General features: G+C 30.7%; 4 protein-coding genes across 12 annotated transcripts; 2 read left to right on the top strand and 2 right to left on the bottom strand.

Moving 5' to 3' along the window:
- The first annotated feature begins 534 nt into the window (after positions 1–534).
- On the top strand, positions 535–7,183 carry LOC103571129 (nose resistant to fluoxetine protein 6). The gene is made up of 11 exons (XM_008549163.2): positions 535–1,164; positions 3,155–3,304; positions 3,577–3,812; positions 4,058–4,266; positions 4,365–4,620; positions 4,693–4,853; positions 5,073–5,241; positions 5,319–5,512; positions 5,580–5,709; positions 5,811–6,003; positions 6,784–7,183. Exons 1-11 carry the CDS (start codon positions 927–929, stop codon positions 7,080–7,082), a joined length of 2,235 nt encoding a protein of 744 aa, XP_008547385.1. The 5' UTR covers positions 535–926; the 3' UTR covers positions 7,083–7,183.
- A 200-nt stretch (positions 7,184–7,383) lies between these two features.
- On the bottom strand, positions 7,384–10,732 carry LOC103571127 (probable serine incorporator). Of its 7 annotated transcripts, none has more exons than XM_053740995.1 (9): positions 10,644–10,732; positions 10,226–10,442; positions 9,847–10,011; positions 9,590–9,774; positions 9,037–9,515; positions 8,768–8,968; positions 8,657–8,695; positions 8,175–8,337; positions 7,384–7,882 (listed from the first exon to the last, which is right to left on the bottom strand). In XM_053740995.1, the coding sequence occupies exons 2-9, from the start codon at positions 10,250–10,252 to the stop codon at positions 7,744–7,746; spliced, it is 1,398 nt and encodes a 465-aa protein (XP_053596970.1). In that variant the 5' UTR covers positions 10,253–10,442; positions 10,644–10,732; the 3' UTR covers positions 7,384–7,743. The 7 variants fall into 7 exon arrangements, with proteins under 7 accessions (XP_053596970.1, XP_053596971.1, XP_008547378.1 ...); XM_053740996.1 differs by lacking the exon at positions 10,644–10,732 and adding an exon at positions 10,506–10,521; XM_008549156.3 differs by lacking the exon at positions 10,644–10,732 and having other exon boundaries at positions 7,385–7,882; positions 8,175–8,325; positions 10,226–10,549.
- Positions 10,733–10,807: 75 nt separating this feature from the next.
- Positions 10,808–17,952, top strand: LOC103571128 (extended synaptotagmin-2). Of its 3 annotated transcripts, none has more exons than XM_008549159.2 (15): positions 10,808–10,933; positions 11,204–11,325; positions 11,407–11,800; positions 12,006–12,146; positions 12,218–12,294; positions 12,566–12,778; positions 12,881–13,001; positions 13,066–13,236; positions 15,346–15,437; positions 15,976–16,024; positions 16,102–16,191; positions 16,273–16,518; positions 16,579–16,855; positions 16,924–17,218; positions 17,367–17,952. In XM_008549159.2, the coding sequence occupies exons 3-15, from the start codon at positions 11,453–11,455 to the stop codon at positions 17,695–17,697; spliced, it is 2,451 nt and encodes an 816-aa protein (XP_008547381.1). In that variant the 5' UTR covers positions 10,808–10,933; positions 11,204–11,325; positions 11,407–11,452; the 3' UTR covers positions 17,698–17,952. The 3 variants fall into 3 exon arrangements, with proteins under 3 accessions (XP_008547381.1, XP_008547383.1, XP_008547382.1); XM_008549161.2 differs by lacking the exon at positions 15,346–15,437 and adding an exon at positions 13,832–13,917; XM_008549160.2 differs by lacking the exon at positions 11,204–11,325.
- A 1,302-nt stretch (positions 17,953–19,254) lies between these two features.
- Positions 19,255–23,172, bottom strand: LOC103571163 (trichohyalin-like). The gene is made up of 2 exons (XM_008549210.1): positions 22,419–23,172; positions 19,255–22,364 (listed from the first exon to the last, which is right to left on the bottom strand). Exons 1-2 carry the CDS (start codon positions 23,170–23,172, stop codon positions 19,255–19,257), a joined length of 3,864 nt encoding a protein of 1,287 aa, XP_008547432.1.
- Positions 23,173–24,860: the final 1,688 nt, after the last annotated feature.

Genomic DNA, 24,860 nt, shown 5'->3' with positions numbered 1-24,860 from the left:
TAGTATGTGATAATTTAGTCTCGATTAATATTTTAATTTACAATAAATTTGTTCTAATTCTTCATTATTTATTTTTTGTAAATCCATTGATCCACTAATTGTAAAATAGTAAATTTCAAAAGGGTCATTGGTGTCAAATTTATTGGAAAATTTTTTGTAATTCATCTTTAGGTTTAAACTGTAAAAAAACGAGGTAAGTCCGGGCGGTGTAAGTGTTAAAATAACACCACCGCCAGTGTAAATATTCTTTACCGGTGTTAAAATATTTTTCGGTGTTGAAAATATTTATATGTAACACATTTTTTTTCTAATTTCTACAGTAGAATTTTTTTTACACCAATTTAACACCAGTATTTAACCACCGTCTACACACCGATGTTATTTTATTTTAACACCACGTGGTTAAATTGAGTTTATTTTTAACACCGCTCTTTTTACAGTTTAGAAATGTCATTTATTTTCCAGCAGCTTTTAGGCTGCTAATTATGATAATAAAATTTGTATTGCATAATATTTAAATTATTTATTTTTAAATATTCAGTAAAATTTCCGGCTTATTAATTGATTTGTTAATTTTAAAAGGTGTTTATTGTTTACAATGAAAACTATTCTTCTTATTATTGTCTAAAGACATCAAAGAAGGTGGGGAGTTGTAGACTTAAGGTGTACCCCTCTTTTTGTATCCGCGACATAAACTCCATCGAACACATAACAAGTGATTCTTAGCTTATTCCACGTTCAATCACAAAACGTGTTTGTTCATAGAGATATTATTTTTAAAATTATTTTATTTTAATAAACGAGATGTGACTTTATAAAATAAAGTAACGTTTACTTGAATATTTTTCACATCGTGTTTAGCCGAATTTTTTTTTATATATCCGATAAATTATAAAAAAAAAATTATACATACAAAGTAAATAAAAATGGTGAAATTACACATTAAATTATTAATATGGATAAATTTTATTTTTATATGTCGAGCTGCAAGAAAAATAGTGGATATTACGCCGACATCTGGATTAGATCTTGACGACAATTATATTATTAAAATATTTACGCACAACAGGTCGAATACAAGATACTTTGAAAATTTGACAATTGCGTTCAAAGACACTGAAGAAATTTTTCACATTAACAGTGAAGCTGACTCTCATTTATCAGGTTTGTTTTTATATCAAATTTATTATTTTTATAAATTAGTAATAGTTTTACGTCACAGGACCAGCATTTAAATAAAATTAGCACGCGGAAGTTTTGAAACCATTGTTTTAAATTTTAAAATTGCAGTCACGGGTAAAATAAATCTGTTGGATTTATACATAAATGTATAAAGAAGTTAAGTAAATTTGAATATCAGATAAATACAGCGATCGAAGGACAGATTTATAAATATATATTTATTTCGCAAAGCACGCGGGTGCCTTTCTCGTTAGCATTTAAAAATCACCGCGTCTTGAATGCAAGTAAGCTGTAGAATTCAAGTAATAGCACAACTTAACTCAATGTTATTTAGACTATACTTGTAGTAATAGATACATCACTTTCAATTTCATCAATCCGATATCGAATTTTACGCAGTAAAAAAAATTTTGAAAATTAATACAAAACTATGGGTTAAAATTACAATTTACATGAATTTTTATGTTTTAACAATAATCATTTGTGTAAAAAAAATGTTAATAATCTCTGTACAGAAAGAAAGGATTTTTTGGCGCCAATTTTTGAGTACCCCTTGGAAATTTTCATTTGTAACAAGAAATTTTTACATCATGTTAAAAATTAGAATTTTCTTGGATCGATAAAAAATTTCCTTGAGACGAAAAATAATTTTTTTCTGTGTGTTACTGATTCTAAAATTTTTTAAACATTGAAATGTTATTTACAACACATGTAAAGTGTTAATTTAACATTTTTATTTGTGTTATGTTAATACTTATAAAAATTTATGAGTATATACTAATATATGTACTAAAAAAGTAACTACGGTAAATTTAACACATTCTTTATTTTACTTTAATGAATTAACACTTTATCTTTGTAAGAGTTAAATTTTAAAAGTGTTAACATTTGTCTGAACAGTACTGAGTAAATGTTACTTTTATTTAAATTAACATTTTTTTGTGTTAAAAATGGACTTTTTCTTACACAAATACAAACAGTTTTTTACTGCCTTATCTATCAAACCATTTATATCAAACAATGATAATAATGATTAAATAAAATTATAAAATGTTAATAATTAAATAGGTAATGCCGATAATAAAAGCAACTGTCGCAATAGAGACAATTTTTTTTTTAATTGCAATTGCAAAATCTAGCCGACAACTTGTCAAAGTCGAGTAATTTCGCGGTCTCATTAAAAATCAAAGCCTACGACCCGATAGCTAATAGAACGTAAGCCTCAATAAATTAAATCGATTACACATTAATATAAATATTTGCATATTGTAGTTTTTAATTGTGTCAATTATTTCCGTTGTTACAAAACAATAAACTTTAAACTCAGTTAAATTATGACTTTATAGTTTTTTATATTTTCTCCATTCAGATGATGCGCCGTCAATGTAATAGCGAATTCGGTTCGTGTAATTTTTTTTATATTAGTATTTAGGACACGACGCACGTCCGTTGTTGGTGCAAGAATCATTCAAGAGCGAGTAAGTAACAAAACATTACGCACACTTTTTTATAAGTGTAATGTTTTTGTGTGATGGGACATCCACACAACGATAATTGTAACTCGTACAATTTTGAAATCGCATTCTATTCTATTTTTCACTACGCAATTTTCACTAACAAACCCTTTAAATAATTTTTACCGATAAGTACTTACACTACAAAAAATTGGGAGTGAATTCGAACTAATTATGGATTTAAATTCAATCTGTCACTTAGTTTTGGAGTTTAAAAAAAATTACTTCGCATACCGAGTCAGTAGACAGTTTTTTTTCAGCTGAGTGATTTCGGAGTGATCTTAATTTTATTTAAATCCGCATTTACTCCGACCCGGATCTTCAATATTAAATAAAACTTCCCTTCGAAGTAAATTTACTCCGAGCATCTGCTTCACATTCACTTCGGATTTACTCCATTATTTTTTAGTGTACCTGAAATTATATAAATAAAAAATTTGTTTGTTTTTCTTTATCAGGAAATAATGGAGAAATTCAAGAGATTAAAAATCTTATTGAAATAGTTCCTGAGTTTGATTTAAGTGCAGAGAATGTAAGTGCGCAGTGTCGGAAGGACTCGGAGTTATTTAAACGCGAACTGAGGAAGATGAGTCTCTGGGCTGTAAAGAGTAAGTTTTAATTATCAACTAATTAAGAATGTTATTAACAAATAGTTATATGACAATGCGGCATTACATTTCATGCCAATTGATTATATAAAGCTACAAAAAAAAAGTATCAATGCATTACCGGGTAAAAGACATGAGACTTGAGAGTAAGAAATGCGACTGGTATTTGGTAACAACAAACGTTTACAATTGTCTCGATTTTACCTTCTCTTCCTGATGATCGAGCTCACGAGCTTGAGTTGAGGTCACGTATTAACTTTTCTACTTTTCAGTGTACGATGCCACCGCTAAAATACCATCGGGTTTGCTCAGCGGCAATGTAAATCAACTGGGTGATTTTGACGAGTGTCTCGGCGTAGATTCATCAGCGGATCAGTCAACTGGTAAAATAAATGGCCAATACTGTTTGGTTTACCTGCAAATTGATGTCGATAAGTCAAGACCTTATCTCAAGTACCTCCATCGTCTTACTCACTCTCACTATGCTTTTAGAAGTAATTTAACCGACGTAAGTATGAGTACATATGAGTACAAATATGAGTACATATAATGTATTTTAGAGAGTTCAATATAATCGTGTACTGAGTACCTCGTTTGAATTTATATCAAGCACAGCAATGTAAGAAAATATTTAGCATGAAAGTAAAAGCTAGTAAATTATAATTCAGGTCGTGTCCTTGGTTTTAAATATTTAATATCTGTAATAGTAATTTTCATTTTATCATAATTATTATTTAACTTTATTTATTGCAGCCAGGGCACAGGGTACCGCGATTTAGTACCGTCAACTGGGCGGTGTGTACACCAGCTAGCTGTTCACCTCGTGATGTTGAAATAACTTTCAAGGATAAATTTTCTAAGTACACGAGAGGAATCGGTCTTGATGTAACCATCAGAGTCGACCGTGAAATGTGCCAAGTTCAAAGGACCGACTCACTTCCTGTTGGAACAATCATAGTTTGGTATTTCATGTTTTTCCTCAGCTTAATAATTTTACTCGCCATAGAAATAATTAATAATCCTGAAGGTTAATGTTGACTTTTGTGTATTTTAACAACAGTCTTCTCTTCGCTGGCATTGTAATCCTGTCCATTGTTGGCGGTATTTGTGATCACTATTATGTTAATGTTAATGAGATACTACTGTCGTTTTCCCTGAAACGTAATTTCCGTAAGCTTATCTCATTGAAACGCAGTCAAGATGACATAGCAGCTGTTCATGGTGTGCGAGCAATTAATGCGCTGATGTTGATAGTAGCGCACAAGAGTATGGCCATTTTTTTCTATCCTTACGCCAATAGGACGACTATGGCTGAGGTGATTTGCATCAATCTGTAGAAATTCTTAGTAACTCGCGGTATTTTTATTATTTATATTTTTACTAAACAGTATCTCGGACGTCCTTGGACGGTACTAGGTCGAGCAGCGAGTCTTTATACGGATCCCTTCATCATGTTGTCTGGGCTTTTGACGACCTATTCGTTTGTACAACAACTAGATAGGTCAGGAAAAATTGATGTCAAGAGAGAGTATTTGTCAAGATTACTCAGGTATATTTATAAATATTTTTATATTAATTTTAAATGAAAAAAATATTTTTTTAAATTTTACTTATAGTTTTTTTGATTTTCTACATGTGCATTTTTTTACTTTATTTTTTTCTGCAATTAATTTGTCAGAAAATAAAATCCAAAAATTGTTAATTGCCTTCAAACTTCATGATCATAAATTATTATACTAATTAATTATTTAAAATACATTTTACATAGACTAGTACCAACTCTAGGTGCTCTGATACTTTTTTGCACCTTCATAATGCCCTACATTGGGTCAGGACCTCAGTGGAATTTAGTGGTAACCCATCATGCAGAAATATGCAAAATAACTTGGTGGAGAAATTTACTATTCATTCATAATTATTTCGGATTTGAAAATATGGTAATATATTTATTTGTTATTGTGGATATTTATATTTTTATTTGCTTATTTATATTTAAATTTTTTCAATTACTCAGTGTTTGACGCACACCCATCATGTAGGAATTGATACTCAACTATTTGCATTATCTCCATTAATGATATTTGCTCTCTACAAGTGGCCCAAGTTTGGAGGACTTGCACTTGCTATTGTTGCTTTATTATCAACAATATTACGATTTTACGTTACTTATTATAAGCGTCTTAGTAATTATGTTTTCTTTGGTACATCGTAAGTATTTTATTTTTATGGATTTTATAGTTGATGAAAAAATAAATTACCACGTGCATATTTTTAGCATACGACAATTGTTTGATACTGCAAATCTTTCATATATTTTACCATCTCATCGATTGACTGTTTATATAATTGGTATTTACCTCGGTTACTTGCTTAGAAGATACCCCAAAGGATTGAAAATAAACAAGGTATTGCCATCGGCACTTGATGTTGATGAAAGTATTTTATATATATGTATATATAAAGTATTTCATAATAGTTGCAAAGTTATTTATCTTGAATTTGACAGTCAATCATTAGACTCGGCTGGATGGTGACCTCTTTAGCAGCTCTTGCTGCCTTCTTAGGACCTGCTGGTATGGGATCCATCAACTATGTTTACGATCCAATACATGCAGCAGCTTATAACGCATTTGCACCGATCGGTTGGTGTGCGTTTTTTGCGTGGATTGTTGTCGTTTCTCATACAGATAACTCTACAAGTATTTTTTAATTATTTTTTTATTGATAATTATTAGGGTGACTGAAAAAAGGGTTTTTTTCTTTTTGATAAATATTATGGAGTTTTATGAGTGTGAATATAGCTGACAATTGTCAATTTTTGAATAAATATGAATAAAATTTATACATACATTTATAAGGAGAGTAAATGAGTGTGAATGTAGCTGATAATTAGGAATTTTTTTAATTTTTAAATAAATAAAAAAAATAAAAGTAGAATAAAAATTTTAAAATGCATATTCAAATATTTGAAAAATCAGTACGAGTTTTTTTTTCAATTCTACTAACAATGAATATATTTATTTTAAATTCAAAAATTTTAATAAAATATATGAGTGTGAATTTAGCTGACAATTGTCAATTTTTTAAATTTTGAATGAATTAAATTTAAACCGAATAAAATTAAAAAATACACGTTTTTAAAATTTGAAAATCGGCGTTTGCATTTTTTTTATTTTTATATTTTCAATTATTTAATTCATTTATTTGTAATTTAAAATTTGTCTTATATCTGCTACATTCTCATTAAAATATTTTGAGGTTACTCAAGAATTTTGAAAATATTGAAGATAAATTTTTCGGTAATACAATTTCAAAATAAATTTTAAAATTTTCCTAATTTGGATCGCTGATAGTTTTTCCAAAGAAAATTTTTCCATAAGATTCAAAAGAAAATTTAATCAGTTTTTTAGCGCAACCCTAATAATTATTATTCTATTATTCCAAATACTGTCTCATATATTTATATAATTATTTTTTAGCATCGCTTACAAGATTCTTCGGATGGAGAGGCTTTCTAGTCAGCACAAGATTGAGTTATGCCGTCTACTTAACACAGTTTCCGGTATTTTTTTACAATGTCGGAGTAACTCGTAGTTCAGAGACATATGAGTTCTTCCGAATGCACTTCAACTTCAACGAATTTTTCTGGATCATTCTTACCGCTGCTATTCTCACACTTTTATTCGATACGCCCTTTCAAAATATTAAAAACTATTTATTAAAACCTACACCAAAAAACCAAACGATCCAAGAAATTAATGATAAGAAAGTTGAATAAATAATTATATTAATTATTACTTAAGAAACTGTACATAGATCTAGTTGACTTTGCATCAAAACTTTGTAAAAAATTTGTTTATAAAGTTTTTGATGCCTAGGGACTGTAAATATTTTTTTTTTATTCTTTTTGAATTATTAATTGCACAATAATTCACTTTTATTGTTTATTTTGATACAATCACAATTAAATAAATGACATTTATTATTATTATTATTATTATTATTATTATTATTATTATTATTATTATTATTAATAACTTTTTTTATATTAATTCGCAAGCAACATGATAATTTTAATTACTATACTATATTTAATAACAATAGTACTCGGTGATTACAAATTATCAATTATTGCGCGCAATTATCACGTTGAGACATTGAGTTTAATGTATAACTTCATAGCTGGATACATTTTATTATTTACAAGCTTACTTTCGTATTTTAAATTTCAAATGAGTCTTTGAAAATTACAATTATAAGAAATAAAAAAAAATACTTTGCTAAGTAACTTAAATACTTAATTATAATAATTGTAAACATGGATAAACATACGTAGTGTACAAGGTAACAGTATGTATTAAATAATTACTTGAAAAAAAGTTTAGCTGTTAACGATTCAAATAATAAATATTTGATCTTGCGGCGGTTTATTTTAAAATTTATGAAAAATCGCGGTCGCGAAGAACTGCGGGTGCGAGTAATGACCATAAGTATAGGCCCAGACACATCCATGATGAAATTATTTTTACCCACATGGAAGCAGGGTTGGAGTTCAATGTTGCAAGAGTTGAATTCGGCCTGGAAATTTTAATAATTAATTTTCATTTGACTAATTAATGAATTTTTATATAAAAAATTTATTGATAAATAATTATTTGTAAATTTAAATATAGTAGGCTCTGAGGTATACATTCTTTTTATAGTTTATTATAAATTTAAATTAATAAAAAAAAAAGATTTTTTATTTGATTTATCAATTTATATTGAGTAGTTTAATCTCACTAATAAAAAGTCAGCGGGTAATGGATCTTTTGCCTTAATTTAAAATAAATAAAATAAATACTGATAAGAAAATAAAATAAATACGTACTTGTACCAATTAGTGAGTGTCATCATAACATACAGAGTTGCTAAAGCAAACATCAAGTGGAAGAAACTCCAGCTGTAGGCGACCGAGTCTTCTTCATTATCCCAGACCTTGGTGTTGCCTCCAGCCTCGGCGTCGGGATTACGACCCTCTACTGGAACATAGTCTGTTTTCATTTGATAAACGATAAAAATAAAATAAAAATATAGCAATTAAATAAGTGATGGCGTTTAAGCTGTTGGCTAAAATATTAAGCGGTAAATAATTATAGAATCAAGTGATGCTGACACTTGACACTTGATAAGCGACAGAACAGCCATTTGTATTTATATTTAATATAGCATATATTAATATAACTTCAAAAAAGGCAGGCACACACATTTATATGTGCATACTACTGTTTATTTTTTTTTCTCCGGCTGCTTTGTCTTACGCTACTGACTTTGTTGGATAACTACTCTAGTGTCCATAGCGTATGTGCGTACCTTCGTTGTCGATAAGAGAAGAATCTCCTGCATTGCGAACTGCATAAAATTTGCGAGATAAAAGTTAAGAGATTAGTTTTAGCAATGGGATAATAAAAGTTTGATATTTACCAGCGCCATTTTCGTTGACGAGGACTTTGTCGCTCATTGTTATCTTCGAAGACTTAGATGCAGTGCGGAGAGAACTGTAGAGTACGCAGGAGAACCAGATGATCAGACCAATGACACTCTCTTTGTCGAAAGCTGCTTGGTTTTGTTTACGGATGTCGTTGCTGGCAATTATTCCCAGTAGTCCGGGATTACACTCGTGGTCTGTAGAATAAAATTTTTTTTTAGTACTTAGTAAATACTTTTAAAAGACTTGGTGATGAGAAACATACATGGGCTGTTTGAGACACCGCTCCAAGTCAAGTAGACAACGTACAGAGACACTACGGAAGCTTGTAAAAGTCCACTGCGTGGCTGATGTTCTTGGACACTTGGTAAAATAGATACCGCGCTGACAATAACGCAGAGTATTAAATTGAATGAAATGAAAAATTTATTCAGTGAACAATCTGATGGCAAAGTGAAGTAGATGTAAAGCAAAGCAACTCCGCCGATTGCGAGGCAGTAGTTGATGAAAGTCGAACCCAAGAGCGCAGCGTACCAGCACTTGGATTCTGATTCTTCGTAATTTCCGACCCAGGCTTCAGCCCAGGAGTGAGCGAAGTCTATTATCAGTATCAGCTGTATAAGTATGAAGAAAAATCCTCCTATCATTCCGAAGTACATCCATACTGGTCCGAATGAACCTTCAGGAATGAAGAATGCTCCTATTATTCCACCGATCACGAGCAGGAATTTAATCGCCCAAAATCTGTGGATGACATCAGCGAAATTAGTAACAGTTAAAAGAAAGTGGTCATCAGTATCAGTAGATAAATAAGTTACCCATTTTGTATAGGAGCTCGATGATCCTTGGAACTTTTGACCCCTATCATCATCACTGACATGAGGAAGAAGAAAAGCGAGAGAATGAAACATATACGATATACTGCTAAATATCCAACAGCTGATTCGCAGTCGATTGTAAAAGAAGAGGGGACGTAATTTGAACTATTAGCGCAAAATGGAACCTAATAAAAAACACATGGATATTAATATAAAGTATTGATCAGAATTCCAAAGACAGAGGAACCTGGACGTACCTTTTTCATAGCATTTTGCAGACCTGGAGCTAGAGTGATGCAAGCTGTTATTGTCCCCAACATCAATAGCAGAGCGTACATTATCCGTGCACTTGTACTGTTTCTGCATGAAGGACATTGCGAACAACAAAAACTACAGGCTGTGCTACCGCACAGACAGGCGAGCTGGAATAAATATTTTTTATTTTTTTTAACAAATCAATTACAAAAAAAAAAAAAAAAAAATAAAAATATGCACATGTAGAAAATTGAAAAAACCACAAGTGCAATTTTTAAAAATATTTTTTTTTACAATTTATCAGTTCTAAGACTCAAAAAACTACCAAACTTGAGAATAATAAACAAAATATAAAAAAGAGAACAAAGAAAAAAAAAATACCTGAGCTGTTGAACAAGCTAGACCCATTTTGATCACTTTCTTTAAAAAAAACTCTTATCCAAGTTATCAAGTGTCACTGGTGCTACTGAATGGTGCAATCTGATGATTTCTACGTCTCTAATCACTAAATGAATCACCGAAATATTTTTTTGACTTCCAATGGCGGTCACTTGACTCTGACTCTTTAATTTTACTCTGACGCAGTTTACTCAGAATCCTGATAATAATATTGACAAAACATCAATCGCTGCTACCTTCACTTTATAGGTTATATTTATACCTCATTTTTTGAGTGTTAATATAGCGGACATCAAATTCAAAATTATTAATAAATAGAGTAAATAATTAATAAAATAAAATTTTAAAAAACGCGCACTTCAAAAATTTAAAAATTAATAATTATTTTTTAAATTATTACCTCTATTTATTTATAATTTTAAATTTGTCTGAAGTCTGCTACATTTACAGTTTTTATTTTTGTCTCCTTCTTTATCATCTCCCATGATAACCACCAGCTTCAGTACTCAGCCGAATTTCAAGATGGCGCTGAATATTTTATTATTTTCCTAATCCTAATATTAAATTAATATTTTCCAGTTGGCGCCGAGACGGCTGAGAATAAGTTTCGTATTGTTGCTTTACTTACTCCATATATATGTATAAATATAAGTATAAGTTTATCATTTCTGCAAATAAGTAAAGTATGAGGTAAATCTTACTCATCAGTTATTAATAACAACTTATAATTTAATTATTAATTAATAGGTTTGACATGAAATACTTTTAAGAGTACTAACAAAAGTAATTAAATTTAAGATTATTATCACTGATAAAAATTCAATTAACACAATTTTATGTCTAATTGTTTAATGGAACTTAAAAAAAAACGAATAACACTGCGGTGGTGATAAAAAAATGAAGTAGAATACGACTCGGAGCTTTTTTAACTTTGATACGAAAAAAATTTTTTTTTTATAGAAGTTTATGACAGTGACGTCATGTTTTTATTTATTTAATACTCAGCTCGAGGCAAATGTCTGAAGGCTAATTCAATACAAACATCTATAGGTGTTTTAATAAATTGTTCTCACTGTACTGGAGTATGAATCATTTTTATTTGATAGTACTGTTGACATTAGAAAAAAAATCTGGTGATATTTAAAGCTTGTAATTTTTTACAGGTAAAGTGATTTTGTTTATTTATTGAGTGGCAAAAATAACGGGACAATGGGTGAGAAAGAAGAAGAAATGAAATTAGTTGAAGAGAAGACAGAGGAGCAAATCAGCTGGCCTTATATGACAATAAAATCATTCGCGGCCAGTCTGTTTATCAAAGCAGCTGCTGTCGGCGCTATTTGGGGATGGGGGTACATGAACTGGAGCATCGGGTGGCTGCTTCCTCCAGTTATTTTTTCGGTATGGAAAGTCGAAAATAGCAAAAGTTCTCAGCTTAAGAGATTGACAGCGCAAGCAGCTGTTATGGCCAAAGAAAAAGATGTTATCATTAGCAGACTTGATGAATTACCATCTTGGGTTTACTTTCCTGACTTTGATAGAGCGGAATGGCTCAATAGAGTATGATATTTTTATTTAGTTATATTAAGTTGTGAGTGTGAATGTGACAAGTGGGAATTTTTAAAATTTTTAAATACATATTTAGATTAATGAAAAATCAGTATGCGCATGTTTTTAAATTTATTTATTTAAAATTTAAAAATTTATGTCTGCTGCATTCACACTCATTATTAATTTATTGTGTAATGAATAAATTTTTTTTCAGATCTTATATAAAGTTTGGCCGGGTATGAATCACTTTGTACGCGAACTAGTTAAAGAAAAAATCCAACCGGCTGTTATTCAATCCTTATCAGAATATAAAATGACGGGATTTCAATTCGGGCGATTAGTTCTTGGGAGAATTGTAAGTGGAAAAAAACTAATAGCAATTGTTTGTTTTTGTTATCACGCAAAAATGTCATTATATTTTTTTAGCCTCCTAAAATATATGGAGTCAAGGTTTACGAAAAAAACACATCGAGAAATGAGATAATAATGGACTGCGATATATTGTTAGTATTTTTTATTAGCAAATCAAGATACTGAAATTACTCGACGTCTAATAATTTTTAGAATTTTCTTTAAAACTGTAAATTAAAAAAAAAATATATTTTAAAAAATTGCACCTGTAGTTTTCCAAATTTTCTACGTGTGCATATTTTTATTTTATTTTTAAATTAAATTCTTGAGAGAAAATCCGAAATTTGTTGACTGTCTGCTAATTTCAGGATCATAAGTCTCGATTTAGGTGCGATTGTTATTGATTGTTATTATTAACGATAGGTATGCTGGAGATTGTGATATATCCTTTTCATTAAGTAACATCAAAGGAGGAATAAGAGACTTTCAATTACGTGGAATGCTGCGGGTTGTTTTGAAGCCAATGCTTAATACTATGCCATTAGTCGGTGGAGTCCAGTTATTTTTTTTGAACAATCCAACGATAGATTTTAATTTAGTCGGGGCCGTAGACGTCCTCGACTTTCCTGGATTAAAGTAAACATCAATAAGCTCAAATTTATTTACTGTTAAAAGTTAAAAAATCATTCGCCCTTTGACGGTAAATGATATCACTAATTTTAATTGATTACTTTATAGCCAAGCGCTGAGGAAAGTCATCCGAGAACAGATAGCAGCGTTTGTAGTGTTGCCAAATAAAATAGTCGTGCCATTGAGTGACAGTATTCCTGCCGAAGTTCTGAAGATGCCAGAACCTGAAGTAATTTACTATTTGATAAACTTTTAATGAACGCAAATTATAATTATTTGGCTGTCTTGCACAGGGAGTGCTGAGAATTCACGTAGTTCAGGCCAAACACTTGATGAAAAAAGATATTGGAGTACTGGGTAAAGGAAAGTCCGATCCCTATGCTGTTATCACAGTCGGCGCTCAGGAATTCAGGACTAAAACAATCGATAATACCGTAGATCCTAAGTGGGATTACTGGTGCGAGGTACGAGTCGCTTTGATCGTTATATTAAATTTAAAAAATCGGCTGTTTGTGCACGTGCTTAGCTGATAAATCGCAAAATAATTTATTTATTCGTTTAGCTGTTATTTATTCAGACCAGAATTATCTTCAAGTCACATTAAATGTAAGCACTTAGACTCTGATTATTTTTTACATTCAGTTACATTTAAATATTTTCATTCACGGAGAAAAATGGAGACAAAAATGTACGAATTTTTATTGTATTGTCGACGAAACTTGAAACAGGAAGTTGAGTCGCAAAAAAATTATTATGCTACTCGTCGACAGCATAATAAAAATTCATAGATATCTTAAGCCCATTTTTCTACGTGTATTTATCAGAGGAAAAAATTTAGTCAGTCATAAAAAGTGGTAATTAATTAATGAATTAAAAATTAAACTAGTTAATTTTAATTTATAAATTGTCTATGGAATTTAATTGAGCAACTGAGGCAAGCACGTACGAATATTTATTCACAGTTGAATTTGTCGATGAATTAGTTAATTATATATTTATAAAAATGTTACCATATTTGTGTGTATGCTATGTGATGCGTGTATAATTGTATGGGATTAGTTTGTCGTGACATCAGCCATCGCAAGTCAACTGACCGTATCTTTGTGGGACTACGATGACACAAAGGGTGACGAGAGCCTTGGAAGGTATGCTATCGATTTATTATAATTAATAACTTTTATAACTCATTCATCATCATCATACTATTTATAAAATATTAATATCTCAATTGTGTCTATTTTATTTTTTTATTTTTATTAAGGTAATTTTTATTTGCGCTTCTGTTGGGCTTGTTTATTTATATTTTAAATTGCTTGTGCATTCGGTGGATTAACATTGCATTGTGTTGTTCATGACTAAAACAATGGTTCTGTAACAGAGTAACCGATGACAAAATAACCGAAATTTTTTAACTAGAAGTAATATTTTTTTTTTTTATTACTGCTGTAAGATGGACAGTGGAGTTGGCTCTGTTTGTACTAGAAAAAAAAGTCGAAGACGATATAATATCAGTCTTAGACCGTTAACGTACAAGGGACATAAGTGTAATTTTTAGAATGATTTTAAAAATTTTTAATGACAACTGTCAGACGTATCAAAATTTTATCAATTAATTTTAAAATTATTAAAGCATTATTTGAAAAAAAAGACAATTCTGCTGAGATATAGATTTTAAAAGAAATTACAATTGACATCATTTGGGAGCCAACCGAAATTTGGAAAATAACTTTTAGTAAAATCTAGATGTCAATTTTAAAATTCGAATTTTTAAATTTTGTAGGGTAAACTTTATTCAAAAAATTTTGTTTACTTCCTAATTGATAACAACTAAGTAATTTTTTTAGAATTCTGTCTCGGTGAAATTGTAACTGCGTTGTCTGACAGTTGGCTCATTGAATATTTTCAAAGTGGAGGCAACTCGTAAAAATTATTTTGTTAGTTATTTCGTTACAGTACCAAAAAAAAATAATTGTCATCATTTTTGTTTGTCAACTTGTCTACTATTTATTTTTAAATGTTTTATTTGTCCTGTCTATTTTTAATGTCTTATTTGTTTTGTTATTTGTTATTTAATAGTAAAAAAAAACAACATTAAAATTACACTGCTAATTATAAATTATTATTATTATCATAAAATTGATAAATAATTTTAAAAAACATGATGAATAAAATATTGTACAACTTTACCCCTCATTTAAATCGTTATGCCACGCAGGCTATCATCAATACACGAAGTTTAGGACTAGAAGTTGCTATATCTCTCTGGGATTGGGATCCAAACATACCTGGGGTCGAAACTGACGATTTACTTGGAAGGTAGAGCCAATAATGATCGGTTTTAATTAGTGCATTTAAATTAATTTATTAATTAAAGCAGTTAACAAATTTAGCTTTTTACCCGGCAGCTTATAATTTCTTGCAGACTTCATTTTATTTATTATAATATTTAAAAAATTTTTTTTTTAAGGACAATCGATATGAGTTTATAAACTAATTATTATTTATAACAAATTAAAACCCTTATTTTTTTTTTACTTTGAAATAACAAACTAAATCAGCTTGTGTGGTGGCAGTTTATAGTGGAACAGAGCTCAGGAGTCAACAACAAAGTCATTACTCATCTTTTTGACAAAGACAAAACTGGACAAGATGATCAGCTCGGAAGGTATTTTGTTAATTGTCAGAAAAAAACAATTAAATAAACGAGTAATTCCCGTTAATTATAAATGTAGTCATTAAAAAAAATAGTTTAGTATTTTCTTTGACTGACCCAGTAAAAAAATTATATTATTTAGTAAATTTAAAAATAAATTGAATCTGTATTTAAATTGCATATTAATTGATGCATGATAAATTTATTTACGTTAAAAATCACCATGTAATTAAATTATTTAATTACTAAATAAATGTGCTGATGTTGAGTCTTTTAAAAAGTCCACCGTTGGTTTTGCATGTGCTGTACATATCACACACTAGCATTTTTTTTTATTATTTTTCATGCATTATCTTTTACTCAAAGTATTGATTATCGCCATACATTAATTGCACTCTGCTATTTTTTCTTTAAATATTTTTTTTTATTTTACTCTGGAAATACACGCGAACATTCACATAAAATTTACTTCATTTCACGCAAAATGTAAATATTTATAATTAATTTATGCCTTTAATTGGTTTTAATGATATCATTTATGTACATGAAGAGCCAGCATCGAAGTCAGCCGCGTTAAGAAGAGGGGAACAATCGATAATGTGAGTACTTGTTAATTAATAATTCTTTTTAAGTATCGCTTTTTATTAATTACGATAAATTTACTTATATTTTTCAGTGGTTTACGTTAGAGTTCGCCAAACATGGGATGGTACATCTCCGATTAACTTGGCTGAGTCTTTCTAAAAGTGTTGCCGATTTACAAGCTGTCAGTATGCAGTTAATTTTTAATTTTTAATTTGTAATTTGGAGTATAATATTTTAGCTATTAATAAATTTAATTATTTAGGCTTTGGTGGAGACTCAGCAGTTACGCGTTACGTCAATGAGTACGGCAATTTTGACATTATTCATCGATTCAGCTAAAAACTTACCCTGTCTCCGGGGTAGTAAGCAACCGGATGTTTATTTAGAAGCGAGTATTGGAAATAAAACTGAAAGAACTGGCACGATGTTGCGTTCGTGTGATCCTATATGGGAGCAGGGATTCACATTTTTAGTAGGAAATCCCGAAACCAGCAGCTTAAACATCAGAGTAAGTGATGGAAATTAAAATAAATTTGCAGAGGAATAATAATATATTTTTTTTTTGCAGATTGTAGATGAAAAGACTGGATCAGTTGTTGGAACTCTGACTTACAGTCTTTCAATTTTGATAACGAAACCAAATCTCGAAGACATGCAGCAGCCTTATGATCTCCAGAACTCTGAGCCTGAAAGTAAATTAATAATGTCCATGACTTTACATATTTTGAAGTATGAAGTGCCGGAGATAAATATGGACGATGAAGAGGATGATGAGGACTTTAGTCAGTTGAAGAAAAAAGTCGAACGCCAGGAATCAAACCTCAGCTTTTCTCAAAGCAGTAGTGGTAAATAATTCATTAATTTTGTGTACATTTTTTTAAATGAAAATATTTATTGTTACCGTGGATTTTAGTACCGTCCACTCCGTTGAAGAAACAGGCCTCCAAAGAATCTATTCACAGTGCAGCAAATAGCACCGTTTCTAGTTCCGCGACAGTTCCACCGGTATCTGAAGTAGAAAAAGAGATGGAACGTGAAATGGTAATTCCATCTGAGGCTTCGAATAATGATTCATTCCATCCTGAACTTCTTCATCGTCATCCCAGTGTGACGTCGTCTGCTGGAGATTGGAAACTCGGTAGAATTCAGCTGACACTTCGTTACAGTGTCCCCAGGCAAAAATTAATTGTTGTAGTTCACAAAGTTGCGTAAGTATTGAGTAATTTAAATAATTTTAAACTGTCAAAAATTGGGAGTCACTCTGGATTTAATCCGCGTTCACTCTGAAAATTTTTTACAGTGTAATTAAAAAAATAGTAAGTGTTATTAATTACTGAATTGATGATTTATTTTTAGCAATTTACCTCTACCTCTAAATGACCCACACAATATTCCTGACCCATATGTCAAGCTTTATTTACTACCGGACCGACATAAGGAAACGAAACGCAAGACCGCTGTTATAAAGGACAACTGTAACCCAGTTTACGACGAGCAATTTGAATATGTCGTATCACAAGGTGATTTAAACGAACGAATTCTTGAAGTTTCCGTGTGTACACAGAAAGCTTGGCTCTCTTCGAGCAACAATATTATGGGTCAAGTTCGCATGAATTTATCCGAAATCGATGTCACTCAAGCATTTACGAATTGGTACGACTTAATGCCGGAAGTCAAAAAAGATTAATTTATTTATGTTTACAGCTTTATTTCATAACGAGCACGAGTTGTAATCTATGCTGGCGTACTAACATAAACGTATTAATATATTAATATGATGCTAATTTTTAATACTTTGTTTGATTGTTCAAAAATTTATTGTTCTGTTGAAAAGTAACAAAGTGTTGATACGAAGGGCAGGCCTTTACTCAAAATTATCTATGCGAAAAACATGTTAAACTAAAAATATTTATATGAAAATATATATAAAACTTTACAATAATTTTTATTTAATTATTTATTTACCCTGCTGATAATTTTCCACATGGTCTAGTTTTTAAAAATGGCGGCTTTTTTAAAAAAAAAGACTAATGGAATTTTCTTATTATTTACTGGTAGGGGTACTATGGTCATGTTCAGAAATTAACTTGGGGACAGAAAGATGCAACTTCTGCGCTCACGAAAGTTATTTGGTTAAATCACGTGGTTTAATTGAAGTAGAGGAATGAAATAATACCAGATACTGCATTACCTTCTCTGCAGAGTTTATGAACGCATTATTGTAGTCGAATTATTCCTCTAGCTTAACCAGATGATATCCATGAACGCAGAAGTTGTATCTTTCTCTTCCAGAGAAGAATAAATTCCTGAACATACCCCAGGTATTCTTTTGCTCCTCTGGTTTTAATTGACCACGTGACTTTCCACTTACTAATCAACTGTATAATCAATTATATTTTTATAATTATATATTATTGTATTACACACCAAGGGAGGAAAGTCGGAAATTACAACCCACGTGTATTGTCTGCCCAAACCAAATTCGAGTCCTGCTTTCCTCAGATCTGCAGCAAAGAGTTAAAAATTTTTGTCTGTTTGTAGGAAGAATACGCATGTGCTAAAAGGAAGACTTTTTTTCCCTCTAAACAGGGTAGGAATTTAAACTCTCGGGTATAAAAATTATTGCCGGTAACAGAAATAAAAAAAAAATCGATTATTTTCCAGTTACAATTAAAATAAAAATTCAAACAATTAATATTTTTAGTTGTTTATTAATCAATAAATATTTATATAATATTTTTTTTTTATTATGTAGAGATATTAATTATATTTTTTAATAAATAATTTATTGTCTGACAGTATTGATGTTTTTAATGAAATTGAAACTGCCGGATATATTAAATGTTGTAGATATTGATTAGTTCTGTCATATGTCATGTTTGAGCTTCAGAACCCCTTGCAATTTTCCAATTGCATACAACTGCAACCTTGCAGCTTTATAAATACTCTTCAAAAAAATTAGTATACTTTCGTAATATAATATGAGCAAATATCAATTTTTAAATATATTCAAAAATAATTTATTATCACAATGTATATCACCAAAAAATAATTTTATATATCAAAATATATATTAAGGTAAACTAATATTAAATATATTATAAAATTAAATAATCGATTGACTTTACTGACCATTTCTATAACGCGAGTTCAAAGACATCTGTGAGTATATACATGTTTTTAAACTCGGTCTAGTGATGCAAGTTTCGTTGGCATTACCTGTATATGGATATAATTCTTATTTTTACTTGCAAAGTAATCTAAAATAAGGTTTACTTCGCCAAAAAGGAATAATACACTCAGTGCATTTGGCAGCTGGACGAAAGTCAAGAGTTGATTTACTGCATTTACCGCAAATTCGGCTGTTAAGTTTTTTACTTGATGTTAATTTATGGCCGATCGCACTTCTGCAGTAATTATCGTACTCGTCTTCAGTATCTTCGTAACAAAATGTACAAAGAATGCGATCTTTGGATACCCATGCAATATCTTCAGCACACAGCATTCGGCCAAACGGTGTCCAAGTTTCGTCCATTAAAAGTTGATTCAATAATTCATCTTCTGAAGTTATTGTTTTAATCAAAATATCTAACGCTTGTTTCAATTCTTTAATCTGTTGTTGTTTGAAAAATATTGCGATTTCTTCTTTCTCAATCATTTTTTTGCATTCACTAAAAATCAGTTGATACTTCAGTATCGTTAAATAATCTTCGATTCCGTTAAACTTCTCCAGAGACAGTAAAAAAGATGAGTGGGTCGACGAACTGACTGTTGGCTGTCGGGCATCGCTGGGCTCGTTATTGATAGCAAAGGTTACGTGTTTAGTTCGTTTTTCTTTTTGCTTTATTTGCTGTCGACTTAGAGTTTCTTCTGTAGTTTTTGTTTCACTCAAAACTGAATTTCCCGAAATATGTGGGAGAATATTTCCATTTAAATCTTCTCCATGACTTATTGAAGAATCTCCATCATGTGCCCATGTGTCTTCATCATCTTCTTTTTGATTTCCATTTTCTTCTTCTTCTTCTTCTTGCGTTTCATTAATCAATAGATTAGACGATAGTCCATCATCATTGGCTTCTTTTATTCCTTGATTTTTTTCCTTATCTCTTTGGTCTTGTTGGTGATTTTCTTCTTCATTATCATCAACGGATTCTTCCTCTGTTTCACTCGTTTCGACGTAATTTTCTTTTTCTTCACCATTGTCGACATATTCTTCTTCTGCATCTGTTTCTTCTTCACGATCTTCAGTGTATTCTTCTTCACTATCGTTGACGTTTTTTACTCCTGCATCTATTTTTTCACCATCATCGACGTATTCTTCTTCTGCATCTGTTTCTTCTTCACCAACGTCGACATATGCTTCTTCTGCATCTATTTCTTCTTCACGATCTTCAGCGTTCTCTTCTTCACAATCTTCAGCGTTCTCTTCTTCGCCATTTTCAGCATCCATGTCTTCTTCTTGTTCATTATCGTCAACGTATTTTTCTACTATTCCTCCATCGTTTTCTTCATTCTCATCGTATTCTTCTCTTATTCCATCTGTGTTTCCAATACCTTTAAATGTTCGCTTACTTACTGCTGAATTTTTTGAAGAGCTCGGAAAATCGAATTGATTCCTTGTCAAATAAAATTCAATTACATCATTTTCACTAACTTTATTACGTTTAATTATTTCAACGTTATGACGTTTTTCAAAAGAAGAAACCCAATCGTAGGTAGGCTTAAAAGGAAATTTCCCGCCTAACTCTTCATATATTTCCATTGCTTTTCTTTTAAATATCAATCCGTTTCGTGATTGTTTTTGGTTCTGTACTCCATTTAACCAAATTAAAAGACGTTCCTCAAGTCCTTCGTATGGATTTGGTAAATTACCCGCGAACTCATAATTCTCTTCTGTTTCATCCCGTTCTTCTTGATGTCGTACAGACGCATTTTGTCTCGCACTCGGTAACAATAATTCATTTTTCATCATATTCTCTATTCGTCTTTTTGACATACGAGGAAGATGAGGTCGAGTTCTCAATGGTCTATATGCCCTGCCATTTGATTTTCTTTTTTTCCTAATTATTTTAACTCTGTAACGTTTTTCAAACGCATTAATCCAATAATAACTGGCCCTAAAAAAATATTTCATACCCAACTCTTGGTGGAATTGTAATGCTTTATTTTTAAATTTTTTTCCATTTACCAGAATACCCTTACTTCGCGCATCGATTAACCAGGCTAGCATATTTTCTTCTAGTTTTTTGATTAAACGGTTTCTACAAACCCATTTATTGGATTTAGTTCTTTCAGAATAATTACTTACAGCTGTTTTATCTTCTTTTTGATTTTTCATACTCAATTTCTTCATACTATCAGTGATATCACATTGTTCCATAATTTTTCGCTTTTTCATTCCAGTATTTCTCATCTTCGTAACATCTATTTTCAAAATTTTGTTTTTTTCGATGGAGAGAATTGAAACCTTGGACGGTATTTTATTTTCTTCGTTATTGTCAAAATATTTATGAGAATCAGGAACAGCATCCGCATCTTCTGATTTTTTATGTATTACAGACACTTGTTGACTCGTACTTGAGGACATTAATCTTTCTTGATTCACTTCTGTTCTAGAATTTTCTGCAGCATTAGTACGATTCGATACATCACTCAAAAATTCTTCTTCTTTGTTTTCAACTCTTACTTCCTCTTCTTCATTACCTATTTCTTCAATATTCGTATTTATCATAGACACTTGTTGACTAGTACTCGGAAATATCAATTTTTCATTATCCATTTCCTCTGTTCTATTTTCTGAAGTATTTGAAAAATTCCATTCATCAATCGAGCATCCTTTCTCTACTTCTCTGCCTCTTAATTCTTCGCCTTCCTCTCCGACGACTTCTTCTTTATCTTCAATAACTTGATTTATGAGCGTTTGTAGATCGGTACTTGGAATTATCATTTTGTCTATTTCCCCTGTACTAATTTCTGAACTGTCTAAAAAGTTCAATAGATTACCCGAAAAGTTTTCTTCTTCGTCGTTTCTGTCTTTAAAATTTTCTTCTTCGTTTTCAATTTTTCTTTTTCCCTCTGTTTCGTCTCTTTTCTTTTCAATTCCCAAATTTATCAAAAATTCCTGTTGACTGATATTTGGAAATATTGATTCTTCTGTATCTATTTCTTCTGTTAAATTTTCTGAAACGTCTAAAAGATCAGACTGATTATTCAAAGCTTCCTCTTCTATTCCTTTATTTTTTAGTTCTTCACTTTCTTCACTCGGGTTTTCTACCTCTTCTCGTTTATCTTCTTCTTGCGTTTCTTGGTAAAGTATCGGATCATTTTGGAAAATAGTTACAATTATTATACTTCCTGTAAAAATTTCTGTTGTAAAATTTTGTAGAGTCGCTGAAAGATTGGATTGACCAACTGTTAATTCTCTGTCTACTTCTGCTTCTCTTTCTACTGCCACTTTTTCTATTTTCACTTCTTCTATTTCCACTTCTTCTTCTATTTCTACTTCTCCTCCAATTTCCACTTCTTCTCCTATTTCCAGTTCATCTAATTCTTCAATTTCTTTATTTATTATCGACTCTTGCCTACTAACAGTTGCCTCCAATTTCTCTTCATCAATTTCCTCTGCCTGATTATTCAAAATATCCGAATCTGTTTGATCCCCAAATAACGTACCTACGTTCATATTATTTTCCCTTGCCCCAAAAGTGACTTTAACATTGTGACATTTTTCAAAAAAGTGAACCCACTTATAACTAGCCCTAAAAGGAAACGTCGAACCCATCTTATCATATAAGTCCATTGCCTTCTTTTGAAACGTCAGACTGTCTAACCCAAGTCCTTGACTTCGAACTTCACTCAGCCAAGTAAGAAGATGTTGTTCCAATTCTTTGTATTCAGGGGCGATACTTATCATTTCTTTCACTTTTAAAAACGATACCAGATATGATTCTTTAAGTAATTTATACTTATCTTCATTTTTCATTATATCCTGTAGCGTATCTTCGGTTATCTTGAACTCGTCCATAATTACTTTAGCCTCTACTCCGGAGTTTTTCATTTCAATTATTTTCAATCTGTTAACTACAAAAATCCAGTCTGCTAAATTCTTCATGTTGCTCATTTTACTTGGTCCTGAGTACTGGTTTTCTGTCTTAAACACCATTACATTTTTTACAAAGATTTAAATCCACAATAATACTTCTTGTATATAAACGTAATGGAAAAATCTCAATAATATCAAGGAATTTGATTGAGAAAAATAAAAATCTGATTAAGCTCCAGATCTTATGATTGAAGATATGATCTCACTCACTGAACCGCATTAATTCACTAAATTATAAAATAATCACTGCATTAAGCTGTCATTGATGCTACGTACTCGGAAAATTCATTTCCTCATATTTAACGGTTGACTTCCAACTGTGTAAAGTCACTTTACTGTCTAAATGCGTGTAATATCGATTTTAGTTAAATGTAGAAATATCCTCCCATAGACGATGCGCAACATGATGAATCTATGTACAACTGCGTAAACTAGCGCCGATACAAATTACGAAAATCAAGCAGGTTGTTACGGTGTGGACCAAATATTTTTACTCTTGAACTTTGCTTATGATGAGGGGAAGTTTTTAATTTGACTGGCGAATAATGCGCCTACGCTCAGCGTCCAATGAATAATTCAGTAAGTCATGAGATTTCTGTAAGGTGTCTTTTATTATCATGACTTAAATTGGTTTTGTTGAATTCTGTTAAACTAATATTTAATTGGGATAATTAATTTTGGGATAATTAAATTTACTTACGTCAAAATAATCTAATAGACTCTATTTAGTGGTTAAAAAAATATTATTTGATAAACAACTAAATTATTTTGTAGTACCAATAAACCCAAATATTAAAACAAGATATCACAATACTAACTCTAATAAATATTACTTAAGCCCAAAAAAATATATTCATTTAGAATAAATATATATATTTGTTCGAGGTTGATAAATATATATTTAAACCTAATGATTGATTTAAAAAGTTATGGTGCTAGGCAGCAGTAGTGAGAGTAGTTCAGTGCTCGCCACTAGATCGCGCCCACTTTTTGTGGTGTCCCTGGTAAGAAACTTATTTCAGAGTTATTATATTTCCAACTTGAAGCATTTAAGGAGCATGGTATCTGCTGACAATTTTTGACAATAACATAAAGGTACAGGTGATCAATTAGATGACATGTTTGCTATTCAAAGCGTAATTCTCTTTTTTCGATATTTTATAGGTTCTAATAATTTGTTTTGTTGGTGGATCATAAAATATTGAGTTAAAACAACCAAATATTTGATTGGCAATGGGCAATAAAATCATTGTGTTGTCATAACTACAATTTAGTTGTCAGAAGAAAATTTATTTCTCATTGTGTATAACGCAGTCTAATATTGACATCTTCCGCATTTTCTATGTTAGTTTTTAATTAATGAGAAAAAAATTATAATTATTTTAGTTTAATACTTTTAATTTAAACTAGACGCTTTCAGCACTGAAATTTTCTCAATTCAATGTATTTAATTTAATCTCGAGTAATTGGAGACAACTGATCGCCAAAAACTCTTAGTAAGTGAGGAAAATTTCTATTATTAATGGACTTTTGTACAAGCACCTTCAAATACCATACCTGGTGATGGGTATAGTTGATTAGAATAAAATTTTCTCATAGAAATAAAGTAAACAGTAAATGAGCATTGAACCCTTATAGTACTTATCAATTTTGGTTCTGATAAATAGATTTTTCTAGCTAGAAGACTAAATCAAAATACTAGTAATGACTCATTTGCCCCACAGTCAACAAAGAATATACATTTTAAA

This window comes from Microplitis demolitor, chromosome 7, assembly GCF_026212275.2.
Source record: "Microplitis demolitor isolate Queensland-Clemson2020A chromosome 7, iyMicDemo2.1a, whole genome shotgun sequence".
Taxonomy (NCBI): domain Eukaryota; kingdom Metazoa; phylum Arthropoda; class Insecta; order Hymenoptera; family Braconidae; genus Microplitis; species Microplitis demolitor.
The sequence above is the reverse complement of the archived record's forward strand: the minus strand, read 5'-3'. Positions and strand labels throughout refer to the sequence as shown.

Excerpts from the sequence above, each read along its gene's own strand:
- LOC103571128 (XM_008549160.2), top strand. The coding sequence starts at position 11,453 with ATGGGTGAGAAAGAAGAAGAAATGAAATTAGTTGAAGAGAAGACAGAG. Across the intron at positions 16,025-16,101 it reads AGAGGGGAACAATCGATAAT|TGGTTTACGTTAGAGTTCGC; the intron begins GTGAGTACTTGT and ends TATATTTTTCAG. Across the intron at positions 16,856-16,923 it reads CTTTTCTCAAAGCAGTAGTG|TACCGTCCACTCCGTTGAAG; the intron begins GTAAATAATTCA and ends CGTGGATTTTAG.
- LOC103571163 (XM_008549210.1), bottom strand. The coding sequence starts at position 23,172 with ATGGTGTTTAAGACAGAAAACCAGTACTCAGGACCAAGTAAAATGAGC. Across the intron at positions 22,365-22,418 it reads AGACAGAGAATTAACAGTTG|GAAGTATAATAATTGTAACT; the intron begins GTCAATCCAATC and ends AAATTTTTACAG.
- LOC103571129 (XM_008549163.2), top strand. The coding sequence starts at position 927 with ATGGTGAAATTACACATTAAATTATTAATATGGATAAATTTTATTTTT. Across the intron at positions 3,813-4,057 it reads TTAGAAGTAATTTAACCGAC|CCAGGGCACAGGGTACCGCG; the intron begins GTAAGTATGAGT and ends TATTTATTGCAG. Across the intron at positions 4,854-5,072 it reads TATTTGTCAAGATTACTCAG|ACTAGTACCAACTCTAGGTG; the intron begins GTATATTTATAA and ends CATTTTACATAG.
- LOC103571127 (XM_053740995.1), bottom strand. The coding sequence starts at position 10,252 with ATGGGTCTAGCTTGTTCAACAGCTCAG. Across the intron at positions 9,516-9,589 it reads CGAGCTCCTATACAAAATGG|ATTTTGGGCGATTAAATTCC; the intron begins GTAACTTATTTA and ends TGTCATCCACAG. Across the intron at positions 8,338-8,656 it reads TTCTCTTATCGACAACGAAG|ACTATGTTCCAGTAGAGGGT; the intron begins GTACGCACATAC and ends AAATGAAAACAG.